General features: G+C 42.2%; 1 protein-coding gene across 1 annotated transcript; it reads left to right on the top strand.

The window, feature by feature from the left end:
* The first annotated feature begins 680 nt into the window (after positions 1 to 680).
* On the top strand, positions 681 to 9,271 carry trim107 (tripartite motif containing 107). The gene is made up of 2 exons (XM_034167039.1): positions 681 to 814; positions 7,307 to 9,271. Exon 2 carries the CDS (start codon positions 7,327 to 7,329, stop codon positions 8,878 to 8,880), a length of 1,554 nt encoding a protein of 517 aa, XP_034022930.1. The 5' UTR covers positions 681 to 814; positions 7,307 to 7,326; the 3' UTR covers positions 8,881 to 9,271.
* Positions 9,272 to 10,218: the final 947 nt, after the last annotated feature.

Raw genomic sequence — 10,218 nt, forward strand, 5'->3', positions numbered from 1 at the left:
TCATTTTTTGCTTGTAAAAACATATAACAGTGCCTTTCGAAACTAAGTAAATTCTTATTTAACAAGTATAATTTATATCATTTCGTGTTCAAAACACATTCTCGGGCATCATTCTGTATTAGAAGGGCTCCAGCCAGATGCCAAGAATGCCCCCAAAGTGACGCACAGTTTTGTGATCCAGAACCAGGCAAAATGATCCATTTCCGGCAAATATTTACACCACACATAATGTGGCTTCACACTTTAAGTAGAAGGGCTACCCCATCCAGACTTTTTCAACTAGATAACATCAAAATACCCAATACAACAATACACAATAAAGGACATCCATTTGCATTATGGCTCCGTATAGCATATAGCGGGACTTTCAAAAAAGTGATCCAGAACTGGGCAACTGACTGTGTATATATGTGTGTGTGTGTGTGTGTGTGTGTGTGTGTGTGTGTGTGTGTGTGTGTGTGTGTGTGTGTGTGTGTGTGTGTGTGTGTGTGTGTGTGTGTGTGTGTGTGTGTGTGTGTGTGTGTGTCTCGGTCGAATGACCGGTCCAAGATGGCGGCCGCACGGCTCGTCAGCGGCAGCAGCGGTCGATGCGGCGTCTACTCTATAATGTCTATGGTGTCGTGCGCTAAAGTCAGGTGCGTGGTTCTGACGCCGTCAGCCCATTTTACTGCCTCGTAAGGACTAGAAAGTCGGTTTGGTCTCTACTGAAATGATACGCACAGAGACTTAGAACAAAAACATACTTTCAAAGAGAAGATTTATTGTAGTTTTCTAGTTTCCTTCGTTGCAGCTGTTTTGCGAAAGAACGAAGCAGGTAAGTAAAGTGTGATTTATTTGTGTGATGGACTTTGATCCGGCTGCGCTGCGGCGGTGACATCCGTGTTAACAGGGAATCGAAACTAATTCCTCGGTAACTGTTCTACTCAGTCTTACTGTTTTGTACTTTATTTAATCATAACAGATTATTTCCGTGCAAATCGATGTTACATTTTTGGTCACATCCCGTTTTTTCCTCCCGTTTCTGCGCATCAAACAAAACAAAGCTTACCTGTTGGGGTCGGACAGTGAAGTTGATGCGAGTTTGTTCATTTTCACCAGTTTTGTATTTTTTAATGCCTCGGCAAAGCGAGGCAGTGGGTTGTACCAACAAAGCTAGAAAGAAAATTAAAATGTACACTATCTTAAAGTTATTTAAATTAACGTATCACTTCCTAAAAAGTTTTAATTTTAAATAACTTTAAACTAACGTATCACCCTATAAAATACTGTCTGAAAATACAGTTATTTAAAATGATATATCACTCCATTAAAAAAAAAGAAGTTTATTTTATTTATTTATTTTTTTGTTTAATGGTAGGTTAGTTTAAAGATTGAAACGCACAAGTCAGAGTACAGAAAAAGTCTGAAGGGAATAAATTGGCTAATTTTTGTGAGCAAATAGGATAAATTTCTGGGATTATTCCAAAATCACTACACTAACAGCACAGCGCTCGGCATTTTGAAGCACATTAAACAACCCACCCAACTATTCGCGTATGGTGTCATGTTTCTTAATTTAAACATCAAAAGCATCTACGGACATAATTTTAACAAGATCTAAGAAACTTCAACATGTTCAACATGGCATAAATAAAAATGGTAAATGGACTGCATTTATATAGCGTTTTTCCATCTGCATCAGACGCTTAAAGCACTATACGAATAATGCCTCACATTCACCCCGATGTGAGGCTGCTGCCATGCAAAGCTGACTTCTTATCTTTTCCAGCAAATGCAGATGTTGTGTCTCAACCTGTTATTGGATGAAAAATGGGCAGTGCTTTGGATTTAGAGGGTCCAAATGTGCTACATATTGCATTTATTCTGCAAATGTAGTAGTTTTCCTCCATGCCAAAGGCTACCCAAATATCTGAAAGGGGTTGAATAGTGATCAGTTCCTGGAATTTTCCAGCAATGATCACTATTATATCTGTGTCCACAGTGCAAACTTGAATGTGATTAGCATCCTGCTCTAATGCCTGCACAAGGTGTACTATAATCCTGTGTCACCGTTAACATGATTGCAATTTGGCATGTTGGTTGAACCTAACCTTCCCTGGAAGTCAGGAAGGCGAAGAGTTCCTTCTTATTTGTGGAATAACAAAGGGAATCCATCCATTTCCCTGGCAGCTTTGTTTGCCCAGACACCTTTCTGTGCATGCAGAAACTATAGTTGATTCCTCTTTTCTGCCTATAGGCAGAATCAACTATAGCTGATTCCTTTAAACTATCTGGGACATAGATGTCCCATACAATGTCACTTCTCTTGCAGCTGTCAAGTTGTCTTGCAACATGTGGAATGAAAACCTTGCAGGGGTCGAAATACATTTTTTTTACCTACTTGAACTGGTGCTAGTAACAAAAAAATTACTTGCACCAAAAAAAAAGTTACTTGCACAACCGAAAGTCAGTCATATATCAACCGTAAAACTCCTCCTCTGATGTGTTAGACTCTTCCTCTCTGGGGAGAGTTTGAGGGGAGAGCGGCAGCAGTAGCGACAGACAGTTTTTTTTTCACGTGCGTGAAGATTATTTTATTTATTAACTACACAGATGTATAATAAAACAAATGGTGACTGGTTTATAACACAATTATGAACGAGGAACTATGGAGCCCTGGAAGTGTCATCGCAAAATGTTTTGCATGTGGAGAGAATGTATGCACATTTTATTATATTGTGCACTCGTTTTATTATATTGTGCACTCCTTTTATTATATTATGCGCACGTTTTAAGCATCGTTTGAGTGAAACAAGGACATGATCTACTTAAACGTGGCCACAGTTTGTAAAACGTGCACTCAACATTGTCTTGACACATAAATGTTGGCTACTAGCTAAACCAGGAGACAGTGTAATACATTTCCCCATTAGAAATGGACCTGGTCAGGGTATATCATCATCGTTTGGGCACACAAGGACATACAGAGAACTCCAGCTGCCCAGCATGGCATCATCTGGAGTTTAAGCACATTAAAAAGGATGCTGAGGGCGAAGCGTCTCCCTGTCATGAGGATGACAGTTTAGGTCATATTATGGAGTTCATTTTGAACGAAAGGAAAACGTGCGCATGTTTTTTAATTCAAGGGCTCAATTAAAGGAAAATGTGCACATGAATTATCATGGCCAGGAAAACATGCGCACGTTTTATTAATTTGAGAGCATGTTTTATTAATTCATGGGCTCAATTAAAGGAAAACGTGCACACAAATTATCATGGCCAGAAAAAATATCACTTTAAGTGACCTCTCCCGGGTTCCGCAAAGAACCGCAGCGACAACCAGTTTTTTTTTTTTCACGTGCGCGTGCGAACTAATCATCCGTGAAGATAATTTGATTAACTACACTGATGTATAATAAAACAAATGGTGACTGGTTTATAACACAATGATGACAGAGTTTGAGGGGGAGAGAGAGGAACCACAGCCAGCCAGTTTTTTTTTTCTTTTCTTTGTTTACATGTGCGCATGCAAACACAACAAATAGAGCACAGCAACTCGCTCCATGTGTGAGTCATAAAACGCAGGAAAGATGAAGACACACTGGAAATTGTTTTTTCCTTATTTATTCCTTTATTGGTTCATTCTACTGGTCCTTATAGTTTTGATAAAACTTGGATAAAGTTACTTGCACCAGTGCAAGTGCAGTATAAAATTATGTGCACCGCTCGAATAATACGTGCACAAACTAGCACATTCACATACTATTTCGAGCCCTGCCTTGTCAGCATACTTGTAGGCAAGCAGTGAACAATGATGGCTCCATGTAGAACTTTACACTCAGAAGGGGTACCGTGTAGCTGAGGTTGGAGATTTTGTCCTAGACATTTAAGCAGCTCCAATTTCACTGTGCAGGTAAATGTATGTTACCAAAGTCTGACATTGAGGGTGGAAATGAATGATTTTCATGGGCAAAGAATTCAGCCAAATCACATTCCCAACTTTGTGTGGCAACATGGAGCTGACCAGATAGTGCCTCTTTGTTCTGAAAGAGCTTGACCTTTTTTCCCTGCTTGATGAGGCCTTCATTTGAGGTACCTGAAACAAGGTGAGACCACTCCTTTTGATCGGGTCATGGATAGACTGACTCTTATCTAGCAAAAGATCTTTCACAGAATTTTTATACTTTTCTTCCCCTACATTTTTCAGTATGTACATGGCAAGATGAAAACACAGTAAGATATACCTTACTGAATTTTCATGGCACTGTTCACTGATTCATCAACAAAATTTCAGCTGTTAAGGATTACAGGCTCTGGAAAATCATCATAGAAAGCATTACCCATTCTTTTGATTGTTTTTGTGAGATTCTGAACTTGTACCTGAAATGTGTTTTGAGCTTCACCTCACTCGCTGACAGTTCGATGGATTCTCTGGGTCATCATCAGGACTTACTCTCCCTGAAACTATTTCAAAAGCTGGGCTAATTCTGGACCAGAGAGCATCTATCTCCTGAGTGCAAAAAGCTTTTCAGTCAGTCCAACTGCACCACCAGAACCTTTGACTACCTTATTCTTCTATTCATGTGCTTGATCAAATGGTGTGGAGGAAAAACCTTGCTGGTCTTATTCATAACCCAATGGCAGTGGTCCTCAAACTCCCTTTTGACAGTATCAGGTAAAGGTTTCATCCCTAATGTGAACTGGGAGCCAGTGTGCATAATTGACATGATTCAAAGCAAAAAAATGTTACCAGCTCGTCCATGATAGCAACATAATACAGGAAATTTCTCCCTCACTCTGATGAAAACAAGAATAAATGCCTTATATTTCATTAAATTTTCTGAGAACATGAAAGTGGGGCCCTTCTTCTGCATCTCTTGCCTCCAAGTTGTCATCGAAGCTTCATCATAGGGATCAAACAGCTGCTGGAAAGCTTCTTACTCAAGATTACAGAGTGCTAGTAGGATGACTTGGTGAGCATGTTTGGTTCTAGTCAAGTGTGATGCCTTCAGAAAGGAATCTGTATATTATATTATATACAATATACGAGGGCTGTCAATAAAGTAACAGTCCTTTTTATTTTTTTCAAAAACTATATGGATTTCATTCATATGTTTTTACGTCAGACATGCTTGAACCCTCGTGCGCATGCGTGAGTTTTTCCACGCCTGTCGGTGACGTCATTCGCCTGTGAGCACTCCTTGTGGGAGGAGTCGTCCAGCCCCTCGTCGGAATTCCTTTGTCTGAGAAGTTGCTGAGAGACTGGCGCTTTGTTTGATCAAAATTTTTTCTAAACCTGTGAGACACATCGAAGTGGACACGGTTCGAAAAATTAAGCTGGTTTTCAGTGAAAATTTTAACAGCTGATGAGAGATTTTGAGGTGATTCTGTCGCTTTAAGGACTTCCCACGGTGCGAGATGTCGCTCAGCGCTCTCAGGCAGCGTCATCAGCCTGTTCAAGCTGAAAACCTCCACATTTCAGGCTCTATTGATCCAGGACGTCGTGAGAGAACAGAGAAGTTTCAGAAGAAGTCGGTTTCAGCATTTTATCCGGATATTCCACTGTTAAAGGAGATTTTTTTAATGAAAGACGTGCGGACGGATCCGCGCGTCGGGACGCAGCCGACGCGGTGCGGCGGCACAGGAAAAACACCTCTGTGTTGATAACCATTTGTAAAATCCAGGCGGCTTTTGATGGCTTTCAGTGGAGTGAGTATATGAGAAATTGTTTAACAGGCAGGACATGTTCCAACTTGTCCTTAAGGCTTTCAACAGAGGTGCTTTTCCAGTGGCGGAGCGTCGCGGCGGCTGCGTCCCGACGCGCGGACCCGTCCGCACGTCTTTCATTAAAAAAATCTCCTTTAACAGTGGAATATCCGGATAAAATGCTGAAACCGACTTCTTCTGAAACTTCTCTGTTCTCTCACGACGTCCTGGATCAACAGAGCCTGAAATGTGGAGGTTTTAAGCTTGAAACAGGCTGATGACGCTGCCTGAGAGCGCTGAGCGACGTCTCGCACCGTGAAAAGTCCTTAAAGCGACAGAATCACCTCAAAATCTCTCATCAGCCGTTAAAATTTTCACTGAAAACCAGCTTAATTTTTCGAACCGTGTCCACTTCGATGTGTCTCACAGGTTTAGAAAAAATTTTGATCAAACGACGCGCCAGTCTCTCAGCAACTTCTCAGACAAAGGAATTCCGACGAGGGGCTGGATGACTCCTCCCACAAGGAGTGCTCACAGGCGAATGACGTCACCGACAGGCGTGGAAAAACTCACGCATGCGCACGAGGGTTCAAGCATGTCTGATGTAAAAACATATGAATGAAATCCATATAGTTTTTGAAAAAAATAAAAAGGACCGTAACTTTATTGACAGCCCTCGTAAGCTCATATTAATGCTGAATGAGGGTTTATTTCCTTTTAGTCTGTAAGAACCAGAGCCTACAGCAGCTATTCAATGCATTTGTCGGCCATATTGGATTTTGGTCTCCCATACCGAAACCACAAAAGATTCAGGAGGGTTCCTAGGCTAAATTTTCTTGTTATGGCCCATAGAGGTCACATGCAAAATTTGGTGGTTTTGTCCAACCAGCAATAGTAATCTTGAAAAATGATGCTAAGCCACTTGACAGTTGTGCTCTTGTCTTGGTCTCTGTAACGATGTTTGTATTTATGTTTGCAAGATATCTTAAGAACACATACATTTTTGATCAAACCTGTCAGGTACATTGGGCCTAAGGATGGGAAGAAGTAATGTAATTTTGCTTCGGATTTTTCAACGATCACGGTCATAGGGAAACTTGCTAATATATAGGAAAATGGATTGTTTTATGGAAATAAGTTCAGATATATTATTGTCTGTGAACTTGGCTGTTTAAAAGCCCATGTAACATTTTCTCTGAAAATTTTGTTAAAATCCATGGTGTAGTTTTGAGGTAATCTTGCTAACAGTTTGACAAATAAACGCAGATGACTTTATTATGTCCTTGGCAGATGTAATTAAAGTCTTCTCAAAGCCATTTTACTTTGGAGAAATTGCACCTCTACTTGCACTTCAACTCCAGCAAAGACATAAACTAAAGACCGTTTTGTATTTTGGGGGATATGAAGATACCTCAGAGGTATAATAAGTGGAACAAGGATTTCAACATATATTCTGCAGACTGAAAATGAACTAATGATCTTTAAAGATACATTGTGTAAAAAAGATTTACCTGTGGGTGCAGTGTAAAAAAAAAAAAAAAAAAAAATTAAAAAATGTTTACAGTTCAGTTGTATATGGTATATTTTTAAAAGTATCTTCCCACCTTGTGTGTTTTTCTAGGGTGTACTACTGTGTCAGAGATGGAAGCAGAATCGTCTTTGGCTTTGGAGCTCACATGTCCAGTTTGCTTGTTGCTCTTCTCTGAGCCAGCTTGTCTTCCCTGTGGCCACATCTACTGCTTTGCCTGCCTTCAGACCATGGGAGAAGGCCTTGACCAACACTGCTGCCCAGAATGCCAAGCAGAATATCAGGGAACCAAAGCCGCTGTAAAAAGTGTTAAAATAAGCAATATTGTTGAGACCTACAAAGCTACGGGAGGAAGCGTCAGTGCCTCAGCAGACTTTTCGGACACCAGACACCCAACAGTCATGAATAATCTTAGTTGTGGTACAATCCAATCAAACGCAAAAGATGATAAGGCAACAGCTGGAATGAGCCAACAAGAGGGCTCGGGAAGCCCTTTAGAGGATTTTAAAAAGTCAGGGTTCAATGAAAAGGATGGCTTCCAATTGAAGGCTGATGCCTCGGGGCACTCGTTTTCTTTAGAAGAAGAACAAGGCAGCAAGAAGGAAATGGATGAACCTAAATTTCGTCTTGCATCTCAAGTGACAGAGCTGACCCTCAAGCTGGAGATGGCAGACAGTGTTCTGAGGAAGGAGAAGGAATGGAAGGAGGAGGTGTCCAGTGCTAATTCTCACCTGAAAGAGAAAATGTCTAAACTTTTAGCAGATATTGTGGATTTGTCGCAGAGCTACAGCGTGACTGTGAAACAGCTGATTGAGGAAGAGCTCCGTCCAGGCGAGGAAGCCGTATCAAGTCGTGTCAGTCGAGCTTCTGTGCTCACTGAGCAGCTACAGCAGGCTATGCTCAAAGCCAAGTCCCTGCTTACTGAAGAGGATGACACCGTGTTTGCTGATGAGCTTCAGGTTTTACAACCACGCATTGACAAGTTAATGGCCCAGCCTTTGGAAGGGGAAGACGATGGAATTGAAACAAAAGTTGACCCTGCACGAACTTGTTCTAAGTTGGAAGACGTGAATGCTGAGTTGAGGGAAAGAATTGGAGATGTTCAGCGGTCCCTCCGAAACACCCTCAACCCTTCCGAAGTCACCTTTGACCCAGATACGGCCCATCCCAACCTTGTCCTCTCAGCAGATCTGAAGAGGGTGACTTTTAGCAGTGCCAAACAGCCTTATCCAACATGTCCTCAGAGGTTTACCAGCTTCTTTCAGGTGCTCAGCGCCCAGAGCTTCTCTGATGGTGACCACCGCTGGGAGGTGGAGCTCGAAGTCTCTCCATGGATCATCGGCGTGTGCTACAGCAAGCAGTTGGCACGTAGCGGGCTGCCCTCTGCTCTGGAAAGCAGTCGTAGCTCCTGGTGCCTGATGTGGTTTGACAACCTGCTGACGGCCTTTGAGCGGGGTCATTCTGTGCCGCTGAAGAGAACCACGGTTTCACGCAAGCTGGAGCTCAAACTGAGCTTCAAGACCCACAGGCTTAGCTTCTACAACATCAGCCCAAACAGCGGGAAGACTCACATTTACACCTTTAAGGCTCACTTGACTGAGCCAGTGCATCTGGCCTACAGGATGATGGCCGCACACCCCAAAGCTCGCGCTACTATCTGTTCATAGTTGGAATTGTACTTCAGCTGACAATATTTACTTCTTGGCAAACGTGCTAATGACAGGAACACAAAAGTTATCAGACCAAATTTTTCCTTTCTTTGTGTGACCTGCTACATCCCAAAATGCAAAATCCTTTCTCTTTGTCTTTTTAATGAAACAGTTTTACTGATGTGTTATTAAAATACACTGACAAATTCTGTCATTTTCAGGAAAATTGTGTAGTTGAATGCAAGGATATGGGAGCTTTGGGTTTCTGGGTAATGTGACACTAAATGTGCTTTTTAGCATCAGTAGTTACTTCAGGCCCTGTCACAACTTGATGATTTAGCCTGCGTATGCCAACCGTATTAAAAACACTGGCACACACTGGGGTACGTCTAATAAATTAATGCAGCTGTCGCACCTTGACGGTTAACCAGCGTATGCCGACAGCCTCGTTTCCACCCAGTGGTTCGGGTCAGTACTGCACGGTGTGGTGCTGGTCAGAAACAGAGTAATTTAATGTTATTTTACTTTTTATTTTCACTTTTTTTTTAATCTTGGTGGACCATTTTCATTGTGTACAGACTGCGGACTGGCTGTGGTAAACACTGCCATGAATGAATGAATGAATGAAGTGCTGTCTCTTTAAATGTTGAAAGCGCCAGCTGCTTCCTGATCAGCAGATCTGATCAGGTCATCACAGACCTGGTCATCGCAGACCTGCTGTGATGATTTAAACTTTTAAAGCACCAGTCGATCGCAATCAGGTGTGATCTGAATGAAGTGCTGTGTGATCACTTCCTGTTCCGGAGCACAGCGGTGTTTTTCTGTATCTGTTAGCTGTTTAATCTGCGCAGTTAGATTGATCTAGTTATCTAGATTACGATTTGTTTCCCAGTGTAATCTTTACGTGCCTTAACTAAAGCACTCCTTCTGCTGAATCACCTCTAAATTATTTACACATTATTCACTTTGCGTGTTTTTAGGAATCCGCTAGCTTAGCGTAGCTACTAGCTCTTAGCCGGTTTAGCATGGCGGCTTCTCCTGTCTCTCCTGCACTTTTCTGCTCTGGGTGTGAAATGTTTAGTTATTCCTCGGCCTCCTTTAGCAGTAACGGTACTTGTAATAAGTGTAGCTTATTCGTAGCTTTGGAGGCCAGGCTGGGCGAATTGGAGACTCGGCTCCGCACCGTGGAAAATTCTACAGCTAGCCAGGCCCCTGTAGTCGGTGCGGACCAAGGTAGCTTAGCCGCCGTTAGTTACCCCCTGGCAGATCCCGAGCAGCCGGGAAAGCAGGCCGACTGGGTGACTGTGAGGAGGAAGCGTAGTCCTAAACAGAAGCCCCGTGTACACCGCCAACCCG

Source organism: Thalassophryne amazonica, chromosome 3 (assembly GCF_902500255.1).
Source record: "Thalassophryne amazonica chromosome 3, fThaAma1.1, whole genome shotgun sequence".
Classification (NCBI taxonomy): Eukaryota; Metazoa; Chordata; class Actinopteri; order Batrachoidiformes; family Batrachoididae; genus Thalassophryne; species Thalassophryne amazonica.

Excerpts from the sequence above, each read along its gene's own strand:
- trim107 (XM_034167039.1), top strand. The coding sequence starts at position 7,327 with ATGGAAGCAGAATCGTCTTTGGCTTTGGAGCTCACATGTCCAGTTTGC.